The 27,029-nt window shown below is 46.5% G+C and overlaps 1 protein-coding gene across 1 annotated transcript in view; it reads right to left on the reverse strand.

Annotated features, from left to right (window-relative positions):
• LOC137522550 (dimethylaniline monooxygenase [N-oxide-forming] 2-like) overlaps nt 1-27,029 on the reverse strand; it is a 149,564-nt gene that overhangs the window by 21,115 nt on the left and 101,420 nt on the right. Inside the window, exons 6-8 of the mRNA XM_068242630.1 lie at nt 22,569-22,768; nt 21,500-21,852; nt 16,116-16,188 (exon numbers count right to left, since the gene is read on the reverse strand). Of these exons, the coding sequence (XP_068098731.1) occupies nt 16,116-16,188; nt 21,500-21,852; nt 22,569-22,768 (626 nt within the window). The remainder of the gene's footprint in view (nt 1-16,115; nt 16,189-21,499; nt 21,853-22,568; nt 22,769-27,029) is intronic.

A 27,029-nucleotide genomic window follows, 5' to 3' on the forward strand; every position in this document is an offset into this window, starting at 1 on the left:
GAGTCCTTTCAGGGGCACGAAATGGGCCATTTTACTGAATCTGTTGACCACCACCCAAATGACCGACATGCCTTCAGACCTCGGGAGCTCACCCACAAAATCCATGGACAAGTGGGTCCATGGTTCACTCGGGGTGGGCAAAGGCTGCAATGTTCCCACAGGTGCCAGACGGGAGGGTTTGCTTTTTGCACACACTGCACATTCTCTCACATACTCCTTGCAGTCAGTTGCCAATGAAGGCCACCAAGCACACCTAGCAACAAGGTCCTGTGTTCTGGAGGCCCCAGGATGTCCAGCATTCTTGTGAGAGTGGAACATCTGCAATATCTGGAGACGAAACGGCAATGGTACAAACATGACCCCTTCAGGCTTTCCCTCAGGGACATAATGCTGGAAGGCACTTAAAGTCTCCATCCAGTTCTTCCACGTCTCTGTGGCTGCCAATACCACTCTCTGTGGGATAATAGTCTCTGGGTCTGAGGGCTGTGCTGTCTCTGGCTCAAAGCATCTGGATAAAGCATCTGCTTTAATGTTTTTACTACGCGGGGTATACATAATTACAAATCTGAATCTCGAGAAAATAGTGACCACCGAGCCTGACGGGGACTCAATCTCTTAGCCCCCTCATTGTATTCCAAATTTTTGTGATCAGTGTAAACTGTAATCGTATGTTCTGCTCCCTCTAGCCAATGACGCCATTCTTCAAAGGCCAATTTAATGGCTAGGAGCTCCCTGTTGCCTATATCGTAGTTTTTCTCTGCTGGTGAAAACCTACGAGAAAAATAGGCACACGGGTGTAATCTTCCCTGCAACCCAGAACGCTGAGACAACACAGCCCCCACCCCAACCTCTGAGGCATTCACCTCCACGATAAAGGGATAGGAAGTGTCGACGTGTCTCAAAATGGGTGCAGAACAAAACAATTCTTTCAGAGTGGAGAAAGCAGCCAGAGCTTCGGGGCCCCAGTGGTTGGTATCTGCCCCTTTCTTAGTGAGACTGGTGAGGGGTGCAATGACTGTGGAGTACCCCTTTATGAACCTTCTATAGTAATTTGCGAACCCCAAGAATCTCTGGAGAGCCTTCAGTCCTACTGGCTGAGGCCACTCCAGGACAGCCGAGACTTTGGCAGGGTCCATAGAAAGGCCCAAGGTAGAAATTATGTACCCCAGAAAGGCAACAGATGTTACCTCAAAAATGCATTTCTCCAACTTATCATAAAGCATGTTCTGTCTTAGCTTGTGCAGCACAAATCTGACATGAGCCCTGTGCTCTGAGAGGTTAGCTGAGAAGATTAGTATACTATATCATCTAGATATACCAGGACAAATTTACCCCAAACCTCCCTGAACACCTCATTAATGAGTTCCTGAAAGACGGCCGGAGCGTTACACAACCCGAAGGGCATCACCAGGTACTCGTAATGCCTATCGGGTGTGTTAAAGGCCGTCTTCCACTCATCGCCCTCTCTGATCCGCACCAGGTTGTATGCAGCCCGCAAATCCAATTTTGAGAAAATCTTAGCGTTGGTGACCTGAGTAAATAAATCGTCTATCAAAGGTAATGGATAGCGATTTTTTACTGTGATTTTATTCAGACCCCGATAATCAATGCATGGCCAAAGGCCTCCGTCTTTTTTCTTGACAAAAAAGAAACCTGCTCCAGCCAGTGACCGGGAAGGGCGAATGAACCCTTTAGCTAAGTTCTCGCTGATGTATTCCTGCATGGCCAACTTTTCTGGCCCAGACAAATTATAGAGGTGACCTCTAGGGGGCATACAACCCGACAAAGATCGATGGGACAATCGAAAGGGCGATGTGGGGGAAGTTTATCGGCTGATTTAGGACAAAACACGTCTGAAAATTCAGTATACTGATCTGGTACTCCCTCCATGTGAATCTTGGTCTGGCCCAAGGTTACCTTCCCTAAACAATGACAAAAGCAATGGGACGACCAGCTCGTTAGCTGACCAGAGGCCCAATCAATCAGAGGGGAGTGACGTTGTAACCAGGGCATGCCAAGAATGATCGTGGAGGTAGTCATGTGTAACAAAAAAATGCAGCTTCTCTCTATGCAGCACCCCTATAGTGACTCCCACCTCTGGAGTCTGTGACAGAGGGCTGTTACCCTGCAGAGGGGAATCATCCACTGCCGTAACCTGAACAGGTGGTTTTACCGGGGTGAGCGTAATACCCAATTTTTTTGCAAATTCGTAATCCATAAAATTAGCCGCTGAGCCTGAGTCAATGAAGGCCTCAGTGACTTCAAATTTATCTTCCCATAAAACAGTACAAGGAAGAAGCAACCGTTTATCATCTAGGGGTAAAAATTGCATGCCTAGGGTATTACCCCCAACTACTCCTAGGCAGTAGCGTTTCCCGATTTCTTAGGGCAATTCTGTACTCTATGACCCCCCTCTGCACAATAAAGACAAAGCTGCTCTGCTATCCTGTGTTTCCGCTCCACTTGAGACAATTTTGACCGGCCATTCTGCATTGGTTCAGGTGGAGGCGAAACGGGAGGGGGTGGAGTCACTGGGGGCGCAGCGTGGCCTACCGTTCTCACATAGTTTCTTCCCCGGGTCTGTCTCTGATAGCGCAGCCGGCAATCTATTCTGATGGCCGATGAAATGGCCTTATCGATGGACTTAGGTTCAGGCTGACTTAACATAAGATCAGAGACCACATCTGACAACCCTGATAAGAAACAATCTAAAAGGGCAAAGGTATCCCACCTGGCTGATACTGACCACCTCCTAAATTCAGCAGCATACTCTTCAACCGGACTCTTGCCTTGACGTAACAGTTTGAGCTTCCGCTCAGAAGTCGAGGCAATATCTGGATCATCGTAAATTATAGCCATGGCTTTAAAAAATTTCTCTACAGAGGTTAGGGCTAAGTCTCCGTCGGGCAGACTGTACACCCAGGTCTGAGAATCACCTGATAACAAAGTTTTAATAAATGTAACCCTTTGGGCCATAGTTCCTGAAGAATTAGGTCTCAACTCAAAGTATGATAACACTCTACTCCTAAAATTTCGGAAGTCAGATCTGTGACTGGAAAATTTTTCAGGTACAGGCATACGTATGTCTGTGCTAGGAGGAAATCGCACTTTATCCACAGCCGTCTGGAGGGTTTGTATAGACCCGAACAAAGCGTCAATTAACGCCCGGTGACTACCCAGCACTTGGTTGATGTTATCCACCGAAGTGGTAAGTGTGCCCAGACGGCCGGTGAGTGCGTCCATTTGCATTTGGTCTGTCGTTCTGTAACGATCGGTGTAACAGAGAGGATCTGATTATCGGTGATCTGCAGTATCACCAAGGAAACAGATATATACCCGATTATTGATGATCTGCAGTATCACTGATAATCAGATATATCTCTAACCTCTGGACACCTGAGTGATAAGAGTGTTTGGTGCAACAGTAATACTTTGAGGACCGCACCTGACGAGCAGGTGATGAGGCAGTAAGGGATACTGCACAAAGAACAAGTTCCTTCCTATGGTCAGAAAACTCCCGAGGGAGTGACCAGACTGGGAATAGGAAGGACCAGAGTGTGAGTGACACCAAGGGGGAGATGTCACTAACAGATGTGTGAACTATCTCTTAAGTGGGGAGATAGCTCTCGAGGTCGGGCAAGCCAGGTCGGCAACACACGGACAGACAAAGTACAAAGACAGGAGACTGATTCGGTAATCCTAAGGCACGCAAGGTTTGGCAACAGAGTATCAGATATAGCGGGGTACCGAATCAGTGAACAGAAGAGTGGTCAGGAAAGCAGAAAGTCATAACAGATAATCAAACAATGCCTAGTCTTAGGTGTGAGCTCCTTGATCATCAACACCCCGGAACTATTTTGAAAAATGACAAGATGGTAACGCTAATTCCTAGTCTTGGGTGTGAGTTCCGTAGTCATCAACACCCTGGAACTAGTCTGAAGGATAACACAGATAATATACAAAATTCCTAGTCTTGGGTGTGAGCTCCGTAGTCATCAACACCCTGGAACTAGTCTGAGAATAACACAGAATCTGACAAAAGGTCTGAGTGCTTCCACGTAGTGATCGCAACGACAGACACCAGAGGAATGACCAGCACCCAGTATATATACTATAGCGCTCTCCAGCGCCTCCCCTAAGTGCTGGACCAATGAAAAACGATACAATTGCCAGCTGACTCCCTTCTGGCTGTCATAAAAGCTCTGCCTCTCAGCGCGCGCGCGCATCCTTCTTAACCTGTGTGGACTATCAGTCCCAGCCACACCAGACATGTGTTGTAACCCATCCGCTGTGCTAGACGCGGAACCAGCCGCACTGCTATCAGAGCATGCAGCGGTTTCTCCGCGTTCAGCCATGTCGACAGATGTAGGCCTATGCGAGCAAACCGCCGCGTTGGACGCTGAATCCACCGCCTTGTTCTCAGGACATGCGGCGGTTTCTCCGCGTTCAGTCATGCTAGCAGATGCAGGCCCACGCGCGCAACCTGCCGCGTTGGACGCGGAATCAGCCGCCTTGCTCTGAGTACCCGCGGCGGCTTTTCCGCGTTTTCTCACAAGGAAAAGGAGGGTGACTTTTCTTTTGGGTGCTGCTTTTCCTCAGGTGTTCTTGCCATAGCAGTTTGTGCCTTTTCTCCAGGTGCCTTCGTAAGACACTTGTCCCTACGTGAGAGTTGGCCTTTCCACAGCTCAATTTTTGCTGGCAGAGACAACAGACGGTTTTGCTCCGATCTGAGACACACGTTAAAAAATTTCCAAACCGCTGAGCTCCCCTGGGATGATGGCGCTACGGTGGCATCAGCAGCTGACGTTGAAGGGCATGTTGGCTGGCTGTCCATAGCTGACGATACATGGCGCCGGACACTGCCCCCAGCTGTTTCTGAGGATGAGCTCCCTCTGCTCCTTTCATGGACTCGTCTCCTCCTACTCCTGTCTGACTCCCCCTCTGAACTGTCCCCCTGGTCATCTCCTCTATTGGGAACATACGTGGCATCCGTATAATCGTCATCATAATCTACCTGCTCAGCTTCGCTTTCCTCAGACACCTCCACAACTGCACCAACATCAGGTGGTTCACCATCCCCCTCCTCACGCGTTAAGTCCATACTATCGCCAACTAACTCAGACGTATGAGGTGGTGTACCTGCGCCTTCTTCTTGTTGTAGCATTATTGGCTGTGAATCAGTGATTTCACCACCACCACCAAATAACTCCTGCGAAGTGTCAAATGCAGCGGATGTGGTGCTTGTACTAGCGCTGGTGGCTGCGGGAGATTAGGTGTTCTGTGTTAAATACTCAACCACGTCCTCACAATTTTGGGAAGTGATGGCACGTGCCTTCTTCTGAGCACTGTACTTTGGGCCAGGTCCGCACGAAATCACAGCAACACCACCTCGCACAGACCTGCCAGTGCCAGGTGGCCTTCCTCTGGGTCTGCCTCTACCTCTTTCTCTACCTGGTTTGTCCATTTTGTCCATCTCGTGGGGATGCTAGGTATATGCAGTGAGGTGAGTTCACTCAACACAAAGGTAGTTAGATGCAGTGAGGTGGGTTCACTGAACAGTCAAGGTAGTTATATGCAGTGAGGGGGGTTCACTCAACAAAACAGGTAGTTATATGCAGTGAGGTGGGTTCACTGAACAGTAAAGGTAGTTAGATGCAGTGAGGTGGGTTCACTCAACAATAAAGGTAGTTATATGCAGTGAGGTGGGTTCACTGAACAATAAAGGTAGATATATGCAGTGAGGTGGGTTCACTGAACAGTAAAGGTAGTTAGATGCAGTGAGGTGGGTTCACTCAACAATAAAGGTAGTTAGATGCAGTGAGGTGGGTTCACTGAACAATAAAGGTAGTTAGATGCAGTGAGGTGGGTTCACTGAACAATAAAGGTAGTTATATGCAGTGAGGTGGGTTCACTGAACAGTAAAGGTAGTTATATGCAGTGAGGTGGGTTCACTGATTAGTGTCACCTAACCCACTCCATTAAAGTACCCCACTTTTTCACCCGCCCTTTTAAAAAACGTTTTTGTTTACGCCCAAAACATCTAAGATGTCTGGAAGTGGCAGCCAGCGCGGTTTGGGCAAGGGGAAGGGCAGCAAGGGAATCAGGAGGAGAGGGAGCAGCATTGTGGCAAGCCGCGGCCGCGCCACCATGCACAGTTCCGCAGCAGCAGCAGCTGGGTCAGTGGCTAACATTCCGCCTATAGCCACTGGCCGTGGACGCCTTGGGCGCCGCCCAGCAGGAGCATCTGCAACTCACGCTGCAGAGACACAGCAGCAGCAGAAGCGTGTAGTACCTGCTCCTATTTTTCTCCAGCCGGGTCGGAAACGTCCCATTGAGGAAAAGGATGCAGCCACTGTGGTGCAACTGATGACGGAGGATGAGCAGCCCGCCATCAGCTCTGCATCCGAGGCCTCCACCCTCACCACCACCACCACCCCTGTTCGCAGCAGCCGCCCAGCAGGGCCTGGGGAGGAGGCCAGTTCACCGTCAGTTGGCGATCTGTCATTCAGCAGTCTTTTGACCCCAGGCATCATGAGTAAATTGTCTGCTGTTGTTGGCGATTTTGAGGAGGAGATGCTGATGGGCACTTTGGGGGAGGAGGGATTGGACAGCAAGACTGTGGCGACAGTCAAGCAGCCCATCCATGCATCAGGAGAGGAGTTTGGGGGGTCATCATCCCAGCAGGACATGTTTCAGGAGGGGGAGGATGATGATGATGATGATGACGGGGTGACAGACAAAGACTGGGTGCCGCCACCACCAGCACCTGGGGATGTCATCATCAGTAGCTCTGAGGAGGAGGATGCGCTTGTGGGCCTTGCAAGGAGGCGCATCATTGCAAGTATTGGCAGCAGTAGGCAGGTCCCACAGCCTGCTGGTGTCTCAGGCTCAGCAGCAGCAGCAGCAACATCTGCCAGTACCACCACCAGCCGCACCCAAGCCCCCCCCCCCCCCCAACCACCACAGGGAGAAAGGCAGCAGCGGCTCCAGGCCGTAGGGGGGGTTTCTTGTCACCAATCTGGCAATTTTTCACCATGCCCACAGTTTACAGTAAGTATGCCACTTGCAACCACTGTCAGCGGAAGTTGAGCAGAGGTGCAGACCCCTTAAAGTTCAGCACCAGCTCTCTCATCAACCATCTTGCTGCTAAACATTACCACCAGCATGAGGAGTTCCAGAGGCTGAAGGCATCTGGTGCTGGCAGTGGCACCACACCCATCACTGCACAGCCTTCAGCAGCAGCAGCAGCAACAGCAGCCACCCGCCCTCCTGCTCCTCCAGCACCACCAGCAGGAGTGCGGAAACGCACTGCTCCTCCCCCCTCTGCAACTCCTGCCGCCGACACTGAGGCCTGTTCTGGCAGCCAGTCCTCAGTGGCCTCCTCTGCTGTCTCCGCTGATTCCCGTGCTAGCAAAAGGCAACGCCAGAGCCTTTTGAGCGAGTCCTTCCAGGGGGTGGTTAGGGCTCTGCCTCCCAGCAGCCGTTGCGTGCGGCAGCTGAACGGCTTGCTGGCACGGGCCATGTGCTCCCAACTCCTGCCGTACACGCTCGTGCAGGAGGGGAGCGACATGCGTGCGCTGCTTGCTTGTGCAGACCCAGACTGGCAGCTCCCCAGCAGACACTTCTTCACCCGCCAGGTCATGCCTGCACTGCACCGCTTTGTCATGGCCAATGTGGAGCGAGGGCTGGAGCACGCGGTTGGTGAAAGGGTCCACGTCACCATGGACTCCTGGAGCAGCCGCTTCGGGACAGGCCGCTACCTGTCCTTCACTGTCCACTGGGTCAGCTTGGTGGAAGGGGTTGAGGATGGGAGAGCAGCAGCGGGCACAGCAGCAGCAGCAACACAGTGGGTGGTGCCACCCCGCAGGGTCAGGGGAACTGCAGCAGGTTCCTCCGATCCTCTGCCATCCTCCGGCACACCTGGCCAAACCCCCCGCCTCAGCAGCAGCGTGAAGTCACGCCACTGCCAAGCGCTGCTGCAGTTGGTCAGCCTTGGGAAGACCAAACTGACGGCAACCCATGTGTTGGCCAAACTCCAGGAGCAGGAGAGGAGTTGGCTGACCCCCAGAGGCCTCAGAGTCGGAGAGGTGGTGGCCGACAATGGGGCCAATCTGGTTGCCGCAATCGACAGGGGAAACCTGACCCACATCCCCTGTCTTGCCCACGTGCTGAACCTGGTGGTGCAGAAGTTCTTGCGCACCTACCAGGGGATGGGCGAACTGCTGGAAACGGCAAGGAATGTTGTGCGTCACTTCCGGCGCTCGGCTGCAGCCTCTGCGAGCCTGGAAGACATGCAGAAGGAGCTGGAGCTGCCACGCCATCGGCTGATCCTTGACGTTCCAACTCGCTGGAACTCCACCCTGGCGATGTTGGAGCGTCTGGTTGAACAGAAGCACGCTGTCAACCAGTACCTTGCCCTGGCCACTGTGTCCGCCGCTCAGAAAAGGGACAAGACCAGCAACATCCCGTCCATCGTCCCCGATGACGACTGGGGGCACATGCAGCAGGTGTGCTTAGTGCTGGCTCCCTTTCTGCAGGCCACCAACATGGTGAGCAGGGACCATGCTATGGTGTGCGAGTGGGTGCCCCTGGTTTGTCTGCTGAACAGGGCCCTCGATGCTTTGCTGGAACAGGGAGCGGCAGCCTTGGCCCAGCCGGAGTGGCATGCAGCTGCACAGTCCACCTCTGAGGGGGAGGAGGACTTGGTGGAGGTCCCTGACCTTGCTGCTGATGAGGGGGATCAGCACAGTGCAGCTGAGTTGGTGCGGGGGTGGAGAGAGGATGAGGCGGCAGAGGAGGAGGATGAGGACAGCACTGCCGTCGATGTGCCAGCACACGTGGCCCGCCTCTTCCCAATGGCAGCGCACATGCTGACGTGCCTGCACAAGGACCCCAGGGTGATCCAGATGAAGCAGAGGGAGGACATCTGGATCAGCATGATGTTGGACCCGCTCCTCAAGGGGAAGTTGAGCCAGTTCCTGCCTCCTGCAGGAGGAGACCCAGCGCAACAAATAAGGAGCTTGCAGCAGGCCCTTGTTGAGCGCTTGGAGGAAGCCTTCCCCCAGCCTTCCACCCCCACTGTCCAGCCAGCACAGAGGCAGCAGCAGGTGCCTGCATCCAGCAGCAAGCGCCCCACAGACCTGCTGTCTCTCAGCAACGAGCTCTACAGGACTGTAGAGGCTCCAGCAGTGACTAGAGAGGAGGTGCATGCAGCAGCATCCTCCTCCGGTCACAGCCAGCGCCTGACCCGCATGGTAGCTGACTACATGGGTCCTACAGCGGGCTTGACAGCGATGCCCCTGTTGATCCCATGGAGTATTGGGTCAAGCGCCTGGAGATCTGGAGCGAGCTGGCGCAGTACGCCCTGGAAGTGCTGTCCTGTCCCCCTTCCAGCGTGCTGTCCGAGTGCTGCTTCAGTGCAGCTGGTGGCGTGGTCACCGAGAAACGCTCACGTCTGTCTCACAAGTCTGTGGACAGACTGACGTTTCTCAAGATGAACCAGGCGTGGGTGGAAGGCGAGTTCCTGGCCCCTGTTGTCGGCGAGAGGGGGACATGAACTGGCTGCCGGAACCATTGTTAATATGCCTTACCACCCTTTACCACCTCCTGGCTCCTGCTCACTACTAAGCCAGCCTGGTTCAGTTTGACTATTACGTCGCCTGTAGCCACACATTTTACACCTACAGTGGGCTGCTGTGTACTGCCCTTCTGCTGTCCGTCTGTGTTTCCCACTGCCAGGGTACACAGATTTACCTTCTGCTGCCACTCTGCCACCAGCTATTACGTCCAACAATAGCTATATCTGTGTAATTTGCTGTAAAAAAAATAAATAATTAAACCATTAAAAAAAAAAAAAAGGTTTAATTTTTCTGAGGTGCCCGGGTTGAAAACTGTGTTGTGTATTGGACACGATGTGGGCTGCACGACCGCTGTCTGGGACCTCCTGTTGTGTTTATTTACAGCCCTGGTATCACCGCTAGGTACCAGGGCTATTATGTCACGCTGCCTACCTACCTGCTGCCACACTCACACTACTCCTCCATTCCTCCTGCTGCTGCTGCTGTCTGTCTGCTGTAAAATTGGAGAGTTCATATACGCTCTACCCCCCTCACCTCCAACCAGTCGGTGCAGGATCTGGGAAGCCAGGCCAATCCAAGAGTACAAGCAAAGAAGGATCCGCAGGCCAGACCAGGTAGATGAAAAAAGCTGACAAATTTTATTTGAAAAAATTCCACAAACAGTGCAATAAAAGGGAGACAGAATAAGCTAATGCGTATCGGGCCTACAATCTGCCCTTAATCATAGCTGTGATTAAGGACAGATTGTAGGCCCGATACGCGTTAGCTTATTCTGTCTCCCTTTTATTGCACAGTTTGTGGAATTTTTTCAAATAAAATTTGTCAGCTTTTTTCATCTACCTGGTCTGGCCTGCGGATCCTTCTTTGCTTGTCTGTCTGCTGTGTTTCCCACTGCCAGGGTACACAGATTTACCTTCTGCTGCCACTCTGTCACCAGCTATTACGTCCAACAATAGCTATATCTGTGTAATTTGCTGTAAAAAAAAATAAAATAAAAAAATAAACCATTATAAAAAAAAAAAGGTTTAATTTTTCTGAGGTGTCCGGGTTGAAAACTGTGTTGTCCCAGTTGTGTATTGGACACGATGTGGGCTTCACGACCGCTGTCTGGAACCTCATGCTGTGTATTTACGGCCTGGTACCACCGCTAGGTACCACAGCCTATTATGTCTCGCTGCCTGCCTCATTGACTGCCTGCTGCCACACAATCATCCTCCTCCTGCTGCTGCTGCTGAATTTACCTCCTGCTGTCTGTGTGTTTCCACTGCCAGGGAGCACATACAATGGCGCTTCCACCATGCGCCACCAGCTATTTATTGCGCACAAAAATAGCTGCATTTCTTTAAAAAAAAAAATAGAAGAGAAATAAGTGAAGAAGAAGAAGACGATATAGAAGAAGAAGAAGATATAGAAAAAGAAGAAGAAGAAGATATAGAAAAAGAAGAAGGAGAAGAAGATATAGAAAAAGAAGAAGGAGAAGAAGATATAGAAAAAGAAGAAGAAGAAGAAGAAGAAATAGAAAAATAATAATAAGAAGAAGATATAGAAAAAGAAGAAGAAGAAGAAGATATAGAAGAAGAAGAAGAAGATATAGAAAAAGAAGAAGAAGATATAGAAAAAGAAGAAGAAGATATAGAAAAAGAAGAAGAAGATATAGAAAAAGAAGAAGAAGATATAGAAAAATAATAATAATAAGAAGATATAGAAAAAATAATAATAAGAAGAAGATATAGAAAAAGAAGAAGAAGATATAGAAAAAGAAGAAGAAGATATAGAAAAAGAAGAAGAAGATATAGAAAAAGAAGAAGAAGATATAGAAAAAGAAGAAGAAGAAGAAGAAGAAGATACAGAAAAAGAAGAAGAAGAAGAAGATATAGAAGAAGAAGAAGAAGAAGAAGATATAGAAGAAGAAGAAGAAGAAGATATAGAAGAAGAAGATATAGAAGAAGAAGATATAGAAGAAGAAGAAGAAGAAGATATAGAAGAAGATATAGAAGAAGATATAGAAGAAGGAGATATAGAAGAAGAAGATATAGAAGAAGAAGATATAGAAGAAGAAGAAGAAGATATAGAAGATAAAGAAGAAGAAGAAGAAGTATATACAGTACTGAACAGAATTTTGGACACAACTTCTCTTTCCATCTTTTGTTTTTTTTTAAAGGAACATCCCCACATAATCACTTGCTGTTGTTACTTGGAAAAAAAGATGTTTCTTGCATCATTCACCCCCAAAACAAGTGTTGGAAGCTATTTAAGGCCAATTGGAATAGTCAGCTCGAATAAAGAGCTCGTATACCGACTCGAATAGTGAGCTCGAATTTCGAGGTCGAATCGAATAGTAAAAAATATTCGACTCAAATATTCGACCGAACTCGAATAATTTACTATTCGAATTCGACCTAACTCGAATAATAAAAAGGGGTATCCGAGCATCACTGGTTATATGCAGTTAGGTGGGTTCACTGAACAGTAAAGGTAGTTAGATGCAGTGAGGTGGGTTCACTCAACAATAAAGGTAGTTATATGCAGTGAGGTGGGTTCACTGAATAGTAAAGGTAGTTAGATGCAGTGAGGTGGGTTCACTCAACAATAAAGGTAGTTAGATGCAGTGAGGTGCGTTCACTGAACAATAAAGGTAGTTATATGCAGTGAGGTGGGTTCACTGAACAGTAAAGGTAGTTAGATGCAGTGAGGTGGGTTCACTCAACAATAAAGGTAGTTAGATGCAGTGAGGTGGGTTCACTCAACACAACAGGTAGTTAGATGCAGTGACGTGAGTTCACTCAACACAACAGGTAGTTAGATGCAGTGACCTGGGTTCACTCAACAGAAAGCTAGGTATATGCAGTGATGAGTAGAGATGTCGCGGACCTCCGATTTTCGGTTCGCGAACCACGTTTGCGAACCTTCGCGGAAGGCATTAGACTTCAATGGGGATGCGAACTTTGAAAAATAGAAAAAATTATGCTGGCCACAAAAGTGATGGAAAAGATGTTTCAAGGGGTCTAAGTTCTAACGCCTGGAGGGGGGTAATGGCGGAGTGGGATATATGGCCAAAGTCCCGGGGAAAAATCTGGATGTGACGCAAAGCAGCATTTTAAGGGCAGAAATCACATTGAATGCTAAATTGCAGGCCTAAAGTGCTTTCAAACATCTTGCATGTGTATACATCAATCAGGGAGTGTAATTAGAGTTCTGCTTCACACTGACACACCAAACTCAATGTGTAACGCACCGTAGTGACGGCCGTGCTGGACTGATGCGCAACATGGCCAGAGTGCAGGCCGTGGCAGTTTTCCAGCCCATATGGTCGCCGGGCTGTGGTAGCTCAATGATAGAACAGCAGTGACTGTCCAGCTGATCAAATTTGGTCTGTCCACAATGAAGCAACAACCTTATTATCTTCTTGTATGTAGGTAGGCATAGGTAGGAGTCCCAGTATAGGTAGGTAGGCATAGGTAGGTGCCTCAGTAGTTAGCTAGGCATAGGTAGGAGACCCAGTATAGGTAGGTAGTGCCTCAGTAGTTAGCCAGGCATAGGTAGGAGACCCAGTATAGGTAGGTAGGCAAAGGTAGGAGTCCCAGTATAGGTAGGTAGGCATAGGTAGGAGTCCCAGTATAGGTAGGTAGGCATAGGTAGGTGCCTCAGTAGTTAGCTAGGCATAGGTAGGAGACCCAGAATAGGTAGGTAGGCATAGGTAGGAGTCCCAGTATAGGTAGGTAGGCATAGGTAGGAGTCCCAGTATAGATAGGTAGGCATAGGTAGGTACCTCAATAGTTAACTAGGCATAGGTGGGAGACCCAGTATAGGTAGGTAGGCATAGGTAGGAGTTCCAGTATAGGTAGGTAGGCATAGGTAGGAGTCCCAGTATAGGTAGGTAGGCATAGGTAGGTGCCTCAGCAGTTAGCTAGGCATAGGTAGGAGACCCAGTATAGGTAGGTAGGCATAGGTAGGAGACCTAGTATAGGTAGGTTGGCATAGGTAGGTGTCCCAGTAGTTAGCTAGGCATAGGTAGGAGTCCCAGTATAGGTAGGTAGGCATAGGTAGGTGTCCCAACAATCAGCCAGGAGCAAGCCAAGAGCCTAACTAATCTTTCCCTAGGAGAAAAAATCTGCAGCAGCTGTCCCTAGTCTGTCTATTTGCAGCAGGCACACGAGTGAGTGTCATGGCCAGCGAGCCTGCCTTATATAAGGGGGGGGGGGGGGTGGTGGGGCTCCAGGGCTTAGTGTAGCCTGAATGGCTACAATGTGCCTGCTGACTGTGATGCAGAGGGTCAAAGTTGACCCTCATAGTGCATTATGGGGCGAATCGAACTTCCGCAAAAGTTCGCCTGTTGCAGGCGAACGCGAACCCCCAAAGTTCTCTACATCTCTAGTGATGAGGTGGGTTAAGAAAAAACAACAGGTACTGGGTATATGCAGTACTGGGTAGTACAATGTGCAGCTCCCTGTCACACACACAGGTAGTCACTGAATGTGCTGGGCTGCTGGCAGTGGCACACACACTATGAATTAGCAAGGCTGTGCATGCAACAAAAGTGTCAGTTTGACACACAGAAAAAAAAAATACAGGATTAGCTCTGAAAAAAGCTGTTGAGGGGTGCTATAAAAGCAATAATAATCAGCCAGGAGCAAGCTAAGCAGCCAAGATCCTAACTAATCTTTCCCTAGGAGAACAATCTGCAGCCGCACTCCCTAGTCTGTCTTATTGCAGCAGGCACGAGTGAGTGTAATGGCCGCCAGAGGCTGCCTTATATAAGGGGGGGGGGGCTCCAGGGCTTAGTGTAGCCTGAATGGCTACAATGTACCTGTTGACTGTGATGCAGAGGGTCAAAGTTGACCCTCATAGTGCATTATGGGGCGAATCGAACTTCTGCAAAAGTTCGCCTGGTGTAGGCGAACGCGAGCCACCAAAGTTCGCCTGGAACCATTCGCCGGCGAACTATTCGCTACATCTCTAGTCAAAACACAACATATGAGCCAACATGTTGGAAGCTGTGGTGCCTGGAGCCTCCATAGGGATCATTGTATGTGTCCTCACTGCCCCCCCCCCCTCCCCCTTTACTTCCTTCCTTTCTAAGCAGAGTAACACGGCGGGCAGAACTACTCATCTCCTCCATCTGCTCTCCAAGTCTGGAGACATCCTCTGAATCTGGCGAGCCTCCCCAGGTATTTGAGAATCAGAAGCTAGGAGCTCTGGCATTTGATTAATTCCAAGACACTAGGGGGAGAATCCCAGTAGAGAAGATGTCTACAGAATCTGGAGACCAAGTGGCCAGAGGTGAGTAATGCTGCCTGACTCTGTCTGGGGGATATCCGGGGTTAGCCCTGCAAGAATAGATCTAGGACACGTGCCACGGATCTTTGAGGCTAGCAATGCCAATGTTTAGTACAGCACAAAAACACAGCAAAATGACTAAATACAGCAGTATACTAGAAGTGATCAATGAGATATAAATAAATCTAACTTGCATGTAGATATAATGCAGAATAAATGCAGCTTGGAATTTCATGCACATGACTGGAGCACAATGTCTCCAGTACTGGAAATACAGGTGGTCATTTTCTTCTAGGGGGTGGGGGCTACTCTAAAAAGAGTGTTATCTTTCTTCTCCTATTTTAATATCTTCCAAAGATATTTCACCAGGCGTGGCTGCTCACAGTGCCCCCTTTTTTGTCAATACTGATAATTATCTGCACAGTTATAAGGAGTCTGAGAAGAGGAGAGAGGCCACTGAAAAACTCAGATGTTCCTGGTACATGTGTATAAACTGCAGGTAATCAGAAACATCTCGAAAAGATCTGATAGCTTACGAACTGTCTGTTTTCTACTCGGAGGTCAGATCACAACAGCATCATGAGAGCAGCACATATTAAAGAGTAACTGTCAGGCTACAAAAGCTAATTTAAACCTCTATTCTCCTGTGTTAAACAGTTTAGAAGGAAGCCAAAAAGGCATTACTGAAGATAAAAATCTCTCTTACATTTGATGTGTGCTTATCAGCAAAGCTGTTATTCCCAAGCTCTTAAGAAGACGCAAGCCGCATACCATACTGCAAAGCATTCTGGGGCTCTCCCCTCGGCTGCTAATGAGAAGTTACAGGGTCAAGTAACAATAGCATGTAACTCAGTCCAGAGCACAGCACTGATAAATCTCCCAGCAGAGTACACTGCAGGAGTCCGCTATTGTTCCTAGCCACATGGCTAATTAATATTCACTGCACACTAATGTTATTCAGTAAGAGCTTTTCTGTGATCAGGAAGCAGGGAGGACATGACAACACATTTGGCTTCATAGGAGACAGACAAACATGGAACCTGCCATGAGCTGTCAGGAGCATCATTCTCTGCATATACTATATAAAAATTCTGTGAAATCCAAACGTGGACAGTGAAATGCATATGTAATGTAAATACAGCCTATATTTAGCTACTGATATATGTGTTTATTTTTTCTGAGACCTTATACCTAACAGCTCCTCTTTAAGAGTCTTTTGTACACTTCAGAAAGGCTTTAGAAAAAAAAATAAAATAATACCTTGTTAGGAGGATTTGGTGTTTCTTTTCAATGTCCTTTTTTAATTCAGCGTGTGGGGGTAACTTGCACAAACCTGGTAAGATTATAAAAAAAGAATGTTGTAAAGATGTTACTGTTTTATTTGCAGTGTTGGTTGGTCTTTGTATGGGTTTCCTCTGGGTATTCCATCTTCCTCCCACAACCTCCCGAAAAATATAGATAGGTTAATCGACCCCCCCCCCCCCAAAAAAAACTAAACAATTGGCCTGAGTCTAGGTTCACAGTGGTGCATTGTGGTGCGACAGAACGGCCGCATTGTTGTGCGGACCATAGCATGAATCGCAACACCTATGTTATGTTCACAGTAACCTTGTGGCCAGTGTGGTTTAACGGTATGCGCAAGCACAACACTATGCATGAAGTGCATTACAGCAAATGTGTGCATTGACAGTGGCACTAAAGCATACTTTTCATTTACTGTATACTTCACTGTATGCAATGCTTTGTGTGGAAAACATGCGACACCACGTTTCTTTGTGTTGCGTTTCTGTTTTTACAGGAGCTGTAATGCAATGCCCACTGTGAACTCACAGCCTCAGACTGCAATGATAACCTAAAACTATGACTGACCATTGTATGGATTAGCTTGTGAGCTCCTCTAAGGAACAGTTAAAGAGACTCTGAAGCGAGGCTAAATTCACTTTTTTAACTTGTAGTTATGTTAAAAACTATAAGCCCTGCTAAACCACCGATATCCCATGGCAAAACGAGGGGTTTATACCCCCCAAATCCCCCCCTGCAAAATCCACGACTTTCTTGGTCGTGGATTTTGCTGCTCATGGAGGCAGAGCTTTCAGCTGCAAGTCTGACTTCATGCGTGTCAATCGCCGCGCGGATCTCCACCTCTCCCCCACCCCTCTCTGTGAAGGCAGATTGAGAGGGGCGGGGAGAGGCGGCGATCAGTCGAGATTGATGCGCCAAGAGGCAGAGCTACAGCCATTAGCTCTGCCTCTATGAGGAAGCGCTCCCCAGACACAGGAGGGTGTATTTGGGGGGATAGCGGCGGTTTAGCAGGGCTTATAATGCTTAATATGGCTATAAGTTAAAAAAGTGAATTTAGACTCGCTTCAGAGTCTCTTTAAGCCTATGACAGCCGATCGCCGTGATTGGCCGGCTGGGGGGAGGGAGGGGATTTAGAAAAAAAAAAATGAAAATGTCCAGAAATATAAAAAAAAAACCAAACAAATATTTATATTAAAAAAAATAAACACGGGGGGGGGGTTGGGGCTGGGCGATCAGACCTCACCAACAGAGAGCTCTGTTGGTGGGGAGAAAAGGGGGGGGGGGATCACTTGTGTGCAGAGGTATACGGCCCTGCAGCTTGGCCTTAAAGCTGCAGTGGCCAATTAATGTAAAATTAGGCTGGTCACTAGGGGGGTTTACCACCATGGTCCTCAAGAGGTTAAGGTCATGACTATATACTGGAACACTATGTAAATGCACTGCAGAAGATGTTGGCTCTACATAAATATGCAGTAGTAATAATAATAATAATAATTTTATAGTGCTTTTCTCCCTGGGGACTCAAAGTACTGTGATCTTGCCTTATGCAGTCTCAAAGGCTCAGGTGAAGAGGTGGGTTTTTAGCCTTTTGCCTGGCAGCCCTGCTTATCTATTTGGCTGCAGTAGTGTCTGAACAACACCAGAAACAAGCAGGCAGCTAACCAGATCATGTCAGAAATCTGCTGTATGATTGCTCAGGTATAAGGCTAAAAGTATTAGAGGCAGAGGATCAGGCTAGCCAGGCAACTGGTATTCAAACAAAATCCCATATGTATCTGTGCGCTCAACCACAATATCCCACCTTAAATCAAAACACACAATTTATAATATGCAAGAGTCCACCATTAATTACGTGTCCATGGATTGCAAATCAGTCACCAAGCATAAAGTGTCTTTTCAAATGTCCTCCAATGATATGCGCTCACGTGTATTTTACAGTGTATCTTCCTCCAGTGATATCACTCAATAAAGAAAATAGAAAAAAGAAAAAGAAAAAACAAACATAGCGTGATCCTGTAAAATATATATATATATGTATGTATATCCACTTTACATCACCCTGTGATAATCAATCTCTACACCATCACTCCAGTGCAGTCTTATGTGGTTAACCCACACCAAACCGTAATCACCATGTGTGATAGCTGTCACCACACGGACAGCATCAATCCACACTAAGTGTTGCTTCAGGGTGCCCCTTGTTCCTTTATATACAAATCTTCCACCTCCACACGTGGCCTCTCACCTTGTTTCCTGCTGCCCAGATTATAAGACAGCAATAACGCTTGTGGCTTTCCAGCCAAATGCCTTATGATTCTCCAGCAGAAAAGAGGAAGATACACTGTAAAATACACATGTGAGCGCATATCATTGGAGGACATTTGAAAAGGCAACTGGTATTGCTTAAAGGAACTAAATAAGGCAGCCTCCACATACTTTTCTCTACAGCTGTCCTTTACAGCTCTCCAGAGAAGGAGCCTCTTGCACCGATTGTGGGAGTGAGCTCCATAGAGAAGGGGCTGCATGGGAAAAGGCCTGAACACAAAAATGTTTTTAAGTGAATCATGGAAATAACCAAATTAGTCTTATTGGCAGAGCAGAGAGTGCGTGAAGGAGCATATAGTTCTAAGAGATGCACTATGCACTTGGGTCCCATGTTCTTTAGAGCCTTGATTGTCAGCAGGCAGATCTTAAAATGGATTCTCCATTTTACTGGCAACCACTGAAGAGTTTGCAGTACTTGGGTGATGTGTGAGCTGTGGGGGGCACTGGCTAGGAGTCTGGCTGCTGCTTTCTGTAGTAGTTGTAGGCAGGGCCGGGCCGAGGCATAGGCTGGAGAGGCTCCACCCTCAGGGCGCAGTGTAGGAGGGGGCGCACAATTCATTCAGCTGTCATTCCTAATTGTGTTTGAAGCAGAAAGAAATAAGAAAAGGGGATACATAGCAGTGACTGCAAGCCAGATAACTAGATATTAAGGTGTTGGGGAGGTTGTGGGCCCTGTGGCGCCTGTTAGTCTAATAGCAATCAGTGTGTGACGGCTGGGTTGGCAGAGATGGAGGGGCGCACTTTGGTGTCTCAGCCTTGGGTGCTGGAGGACCTCGTCCCGCCTCTGGTTGTAGGGGGCGCAGAACCTTATCCGGGGATCTGACAAGCAGGGCATTGAAGTAGTCTATGTGAGCAGATACAAATGCATGAACTAGGGCAGAGCCATAGCACTGCAGTGCACCACCCATGCAATGTTCACAGTATGGCCAGTGCAGTTTAACGGCATGCAGCATCACAACAATCTGCATGCAAATAATCCTCTATAATAAAACCCCAATGTCTCTGCGTCCGTGCCCCTGTGTGCCTCTATGTGCTACTGCGCATGTGCCGCAGGGACAGCCGTTGGACTGGAGCAGGACAAGCAGGGGTCCGGGCGTCGGGGGCGTGCGCACGTGCATCGGGGGCGCGCATGCGCGCTGATAGGTGGCGGTGGTCACGGCCCTAGCCCGTTATTAAACGGGCTAAGGTCCCTAGTAAGCATAAGAATTCTGTAAAACAGTTTATACTATACAAACTCTTTGCAGGCTGTTCACACTACAGTATTGAATGTCAAATTGTGACTAAAAGAGACAAATAGAGTGGAAATGCGTCCTAGCAGCCCCCTGATTCTATGTGTACAGAATCTACTTCAGGCTTGGAAGTTTAGGGGTGAATATTTGGCTATATTTTAGCTAGAATGCTGATGTGTAAACAGTACTGTACACTGTCTGGAGTTTAGTGATGTCCACTCAGTAAAATAAACAAAAGTGTGAATAGTTCTTTATGAACATGGTATTTTGTTTATTTCAATCTGAGGCAAAAAGACTAAAACAGTCCTTTCATAGTGACATATTTCTGACTATATGTACACTGAGCACTGTGACTCCTTTTGACTCACTCTGGCTCAGGTGGTTTTATGAAAAGCATGATTGTACTTTTATCAAGTAATTAACCCTGCTTGACATTTCCATTTCAAAGGGAACCTGACGTGAGAAGTATATAAATAAAATAAAGAAATATGTACAAAAAATAATCACATTCATTCTGTAGAACAGTTTATATAGGTGATTTGCCGGCTGTTCATACTACATTAGTGCATTTCAAATTGTCACCAAAAGAGACAAAGACCAGGTTTTAGTGGAGTGGAAATGTATCCTAGGAGCTCCCTAGTCAATGTGTACAGAATCTACTTAAGCCTACCTTTTAAACAATACCAGTTGCCTGGCAGTCCTGCTGATCTCTTTGACTGCAGTGGGGGGTGAACCACACCCCTGAAACAAGCATGCAGCTAATCTAGTCAGAGTTCAGTCAGAATACCTGATCTTCATGCTTGTTTGGGGTCTATGAATAGCCAGGCAATTTCCCTGGTTTTAAAAGTAAATATTTCTCTATGTGCTTTATGTTGCTATTTGATATTGGAAAGTGTCTTGAAGGAGATTGCAAACTGATGGCTATTCGTTTTCAACAAATTACTTTACGAACGTCTTTAATTTGATCATGGATGAAGATATAGGATTCATTATTTGAAGTGTTTTCTGCCAATTGTATCATGGATGGATAACCACACCACCTACATTTGAATCTCTTGCATCCACATACATTTTATTGGACAGATATGCTACATAATTATTACCATTGAATTTGTTTGTTGAAAATCTTGTACTGCTAAATGTGTTGTAAACAGTCTGCACCAATATCGGGTGGCTAGACATCAATAACATTTTTACCAATAGGAGATGGAGCATTGGCACTGTGGACACGGAGTAGATATCAGGAGTTTTGTCTATATGCCTGCCAAACCAGCGTACTCTGACATGTGGAGTGCAGTCTGTATGCACAAGGAGAAAGGTGAAAGTCCACACTGCTGGCAAACTTCTTTATTGTGCAGATATCACATAAACAGCATTCTATTGTAGCATGTAAAATGTAAAGCACATACCATTGTAGGCGATAAGAGTGAGAGGTGGGTGCAGGGAGCTGTAAGCCTGATGGCTATTTCGCAATATGCGCTTCTACGGAGCCTCCGTAGACGCACTTAGCGCCAAATGGCTGTCAGGCCATCAACCCTCACAGTATGCTCAATAGGCCACCTTGCAGTGATAGAGAGTCTTGTCCAAGGACTTTTTACTGAATAAGTGGTTTCAGTCAGGAATCAAACTCTGATCTCCTATGACGTAGGTGGAGATTCGCTAGCGGGCCCCATAATTTGAAGTTACGGCACTGTTTATTACATTCTTTTTTTCTACTAGCTAAAGTTAAAAATGCAAAAGAACTGGCCAAGCATTTATTTAATTTTAAATATTTCCATATACTCTTACCTTTAAAAACTCTGGTTACCCAACGAGCCTGCATTTCTGAAACTGCCATGATGGGTCCCAGAGGTTGTATAAGGCCAATGACGCCCAGTGTAGGCTTCTCCAAATCTGGAGGGAAGATGCTCCTGTATAAATTGATTTTACTTTCAATCTTGGGAATTGATTCATCCAGAAATGGAAATGAGAAGCGATAGCCCGTGGCAAAAACAACAACATCAATATTCTCTTCGATGGTTCCATCATCAAACTCCACAGCATTTTCATAGAACTTTGTTACATCAGGCTTTATAACTACGTATCCACATACGATACGACTTGGTAACTCATCATTAAACAAAGGTTCTTTAAACTGAGTACTACAAAAAAAGAGACCAGATCGCATTAGTTAGTATTAAATAAAAGACTCAATGTAAACAATAAGAACTTGCTACCTTACACACCCTATAGATCAGGGGTCTCAAACTCAATTTACCTGGGGGATGCGCAGGAGGCAAAGTCAGGATGAGGCTGGGCCGCGCATCGCCGCCTCTGCCCGCCCCTCTCACTCTTCATTCACAGAGAGGGGCGGCGATCCGTGCAGCGATTGACGTCAGGAGGGGCAGAGCTGAAGCTGAAAGCTCTGCCCCTTCCAGGAAATGCCGGCGGATTGCCCCCCGGCGATTTGGGGGCTCTGCAGCCCTCGTTTAGCAGCGGGGATGCGGCGGATTACTTGGGAGCACTGAAGCGAACTATAAGGAAGCTTTTGCCGGCGAGGGCCACAAAATATTGTATCGAGGGCCGCAAATGGCCCGCGGGCCGCGAGTTTGAGACCCCTGCTATAGATCAAATATTTGCCGTGGTAGTGTGGAACAAAAGGTTTTTAGAATTTAGGTCTCCTTAACATATACAGTATACACTAATCACCCACAACATTGAAACCAAAAACAAGAAAAGGGAATAATATTATTGATCTTATTACATATCGGACCTGGTTACTATCTTAATTCAGCCACACCAGCTATAGTATACATATAATAGTTTTATAAATATAATAAGTCTTAGATAATGCAAGCCCAAGAAAATACAATTATACCTATCTCTTGGTTGAATGCCATACTGTGCATGGTTGAACCACCCATTCATTTTCTTTTCAGTCATCCATATTACAATAGGGGTTGGCAGTGAGTTTCGCACTAGGTTCTGAAATCGAGTGTCATAGCAGATATCCCATGGATAACCGTCATCATAAATTCGACTTATAATCCAGGAGCCTCTTCTAGTGCTGAGATATACCTACAAACAGTAACATGCTCATTAAAAATGCATGACAGCTGCTTAGACCCAGATTATAACTTATATGGTTGGAGCACACTGGGTAGGGCAATCAAACATCGAGAAAAACAGAAACCTATCACAACTCAAACTCCCACCAAATCTGCAGAGACTAGCTATGTTTTCGAAGATTTGTCACATTGGGGTGCCTTTTTGTTGTTGGAAAACCAGCATTTTATCAATTTGTAATTTTAAATTCCTTATTGTAGATTATTTTAATTGTTTTATAATCATACATATATAAAGGGAGAGAACCGAGAGCCCAATATAGTGTAGTAAGTATTGGTAAATGGGTTTATGTAAACGAGTACAAGGTATTCTCACAAACCAGGGTTACCTCCAGGCAACCACTGTATAGGCAGGTAAGGAGATTATCCTGTCCACACTCAGGGTTAAGAAGTCGCTCTCTGTAGATAGGAAGAAAAAATGGGGTATCCCCCTCCACCAAGAGTGGATATTAAGTACAACGTAACGGAGGACAGAGGCGCCAAAATAATAAAATCAGGTATTAAAAATGCTTAGGAGGCAGTGGTGGACTCACCTCCTGCAAGCAGACACAACTAGCTGTGTATTCAAAGTAAAGCAGTCTTATTGGTACACTCCAGGGGGTATCTGCAATGCGTTTCACAGGTTTAAACCTGCTTAATCAGGCAATAGCTAGTAGGATAGGCATAATTGGTGTATAGTCGGACAAAAAGCAAACTTAAACGCAAACATAAATAATCAGATGGATGGAACAATAACAACCTAAGTAATAGTAATATGATGACAGTTGACATAAATAATCTGATGGATGGAACAATAACCACTTAGGTAATATTAATAATATGCTAACTGTTTATACAGGGTGTATATTTGGGGTATATGGAGGAGGAAAGGAAGTGTGGGAGGAGGGGTGTGTTTTGCACTGGATAATGATAGGGGGTATAGAAGGCGTGGGGGGTATAGAACAGGGTATGGGTAACAAAGAGCAACCAGGTAGTAGTACAACCAGGGGGGAGGGGACAAATCGTGGGTAGATTCAAGGAGGCGAAGGGTCAGAGGGCAGAATGCGGATGCAGCATATAACAATAGGGTAACCGTACTATCAAACGGGAAATTATTGTAACAAGATGAAGAATGATAAAGTATTTTACTCACCTGCAGTTTATCCGGGTAGCACCTGGCCCCTCATTGCCAAGGTGTCCCGGAACTGCTGTTTAAATTGTGGGTAATGACGCCCCTTGTCCAATCAGGCGAGGGGGCAGGCAGTCGATTTCCCGCCTAGCGAGCGTGCGACCATAGGGTCGCATCATCAGCGAGCGTCCTGGTGCGACCCTTGCATTGCACCTATACCTACGTAAGCGGGCAGGGCAGTGCGACAATTACGTCGTACTTCGGGCAGCTTCCGGTCTATTGCGGTGGTGCGACCTTTTTGTCGAACGTATAACTACGTGGATAGGCGGGGGAGTGCGCCGATTACGTCGCACTGGGGGCGGCTTCCAGTTTGGGGTGATAGTAGTTATGCTGACGTCATGCGCTCCACATGTGCATGCGTCGGGGGTCCCGCCCACCATTTTGGTAATGGGCAGTAAGGGTGAATGCCGTGTTTAGACCTGGAGAGTAGGGAAAAAAATTAAAATGAGTTAAAATAAATTGGTAAATATAATAAATGAGATCATACAATAACATATTGGCTAATAAGAGTGTTATAGAAGGTGTTTAGGAAAATGTAGTGTTAAAGCTACTAGTGTTATTTAGAAGGACAATAAGGGGAGTATTGGTGCCCTCTGGTGGGTATTGTTGGTCACACACGTTTTTGTGAATATACAAAAAAGGAAGGAGTTAGAATAAAACCAGAAATAAGGTTGTAATGTAGTTCAGTGAAATTGATCGGTGTATGAACAAAAAAATGGTGATATTCAAAATGTATATTAAATGATATAGTATAAAAAGTGTATAATAGTGTAAAAAGGCTATTAAAAAGGTAAAGAGAATACTTCAAAATTGCACAATCCAAGATAAAGGACAACACATACACATAAAACATAAAAAGCATAAAAAGCATATAAAACATGGAACATAAAAAAGATACAGAAACAGGTATGATAAAAGAGGCGACTAGGTAAAAAAATATATTGTGTAAGATTTTTTGTTTGTTTGTTCAGTGTATTTTTTCAAGTATTTCATTGAGGTCTTCTGGGACTAGGGTCCTCAACATTTGTATCCAGAACATTTCTCTCGCTCTCAGTTTATCAAAAGCATCCGATTGTTGCTGGTTGATAGTTTCGATGAATGTGATCTGGAACAGGGTAGGGTCGCTATTGTGATGGGTGCCAAAGTGTCTAGAAACGCTGTGAAGTGAAAAATTCTTAAGTATGTTTCTCCGGTGTTGTCCGATACTACTCCGTGCTGGTTGAGTAGTACGGCCCACGTACTGGAGATGACAAGGGCAGGTAATGACGTAAATGACATATCTGGAAGTGCACGTAATGTGATTTTTGATCTGGTATTGTAGTTTGGTAGTATTGGATGAAAAAAAGGTGGTAGTCTGTACAAACGGACATACTTTGCATCTATTGTTGTTGCAGGGTGAGCAACCTGGTGTGTGATGGTTCTGCTGCTGTCTGTCTGTAGTGGGTAATTGGAACCGGCTGGGTGCTAGGAGATTACGTAGGTTAGGTGCTCTTCTAAAGGTGATGGCGAATTTTTGTGGAATAATTGATCGAAGGTAGGGGTCTTGTAAAAGAATCTCCCATCTTTTGTTCAAGATGGATCGGATGTGGGGATGTTGGGCGTTGAATTGTGTGATGAATCGAGGGTAATTGGTAGTGATTGGGTCTGCAGGACTGGGAGAAGGAGTTATGGTATTCTTTATTTTAGCTTTATATCTGGCATCCTTTATGACATTCATTGAAACTGTCAACCAGCAACAATCGGACGCTTTTGATAAACTGAGAGCGAGAGAAATGTTCTGGATACAAATGTTGAGGACCCTGGTCCCAGAGGGCCTCAATGAAATACTCGAAAAAATGCACTGAACAAACAAATAAAAAATCTTACACAATATATTTTTTTACCTAGTCGCCTCTTTTATCATACCTATTTCTGTATCTTTATGTTCCATGTTTTATATGCTTTTTATGTTTTTTATGTGTATGTGTTGTGCTTTATCTTGGATTGTGCAATTTTGAAGTATTCTCTTTCCCTTTTAATAGCCTTTTACATTATGTGACAATCCAGCCCCGCGATCCCGTCGAGATCTGCTCCCGTTAGCGTACGCAGGAAGTACGGGCGCAGACGGACAACGAGACCGGTTGCTGGATCGTCAGAGGTAAGAAGAAAAGGGCGACAGAGCGTGCCAATCCCGTCTAATCTGCTCCCGTTAGCATACGCAGGAAGTACGGTGAACAGACTGACAATAAAGATTGGTCGCGCAGCTGCCGACAATATGTAATGGGACAAACATCCACCAATCCCGTATTACTAGGCCACTGTTGCCATGCAGGTCTCATGCACTAGAGACTGCTGGAGGCAAATTCACTGTGTGCGTAGTAAACGGTTAAGATTGGTTGGAGGTGCCCATACATGTACAATTTTGATTGTATATACAATCTGTAAGCTAAAAATATCGATTTCGCGCTGGAAATCGGGTAAATACACTGCCACCACTGTCGGGTTGTATGGAGCCGACAGTCTCCAACGCTATCATAATACGGTAGCCAGCCCAATCGCGTTCAACACGCTCAAGTCACCGTTCGGGGAATAGTCACTTCCGACGGCTTAAAGACTGTGAGCAATGTGACGTTAAAGAAAGGTTACTGGGTCCCTATATGATGCAATCTCGAATTGTATTTACAATCGAGAAACGAAAGTTATCGATTTTGCACAGGAAATCTGGTACTAGCTAATCCTAGAAGGAAGAAACGGTTATTTACAACCTAGCTAGCAAATCAACAATCATAAGCAAATCATAAAACAATGCGGTAGTATGACTGACTCTTCAGAGGGCAGATTCGTTATAGCAGCAATCAGATGACCAGAACAGGCACAAGACTGAACGATAAAATCGTTAGTTTATTTCTAAACTACATACACACAGCTTATTTTAGAATAGATTGATTGGACAGAGAGAAGAGAGGAAGAGAAACAGAATGAACAGAATGTCTGATTATATACAGTTCAAATACCGTTATTGGTAGTCCATTCGGCAATCGCAAGTCTTTGGCGAAAGTCCCAAAAT

The sequence above is a fragment of the Hyperolius riggenbachi genome, chromosome 6 (assembly GCF_040937935.1).
Source record: "Hyperolius riggenbachi isolate aHypRig1 chromosome 6, aHypRig1.pri, whole genome shotgun sequence".
Taxonomy (NCBI): Eukaryota; Metazoa; Chordata; class Amphibia; order Anura; family Hyperoliidae; genus Hyperolius; species Hyperolius riggenbachi.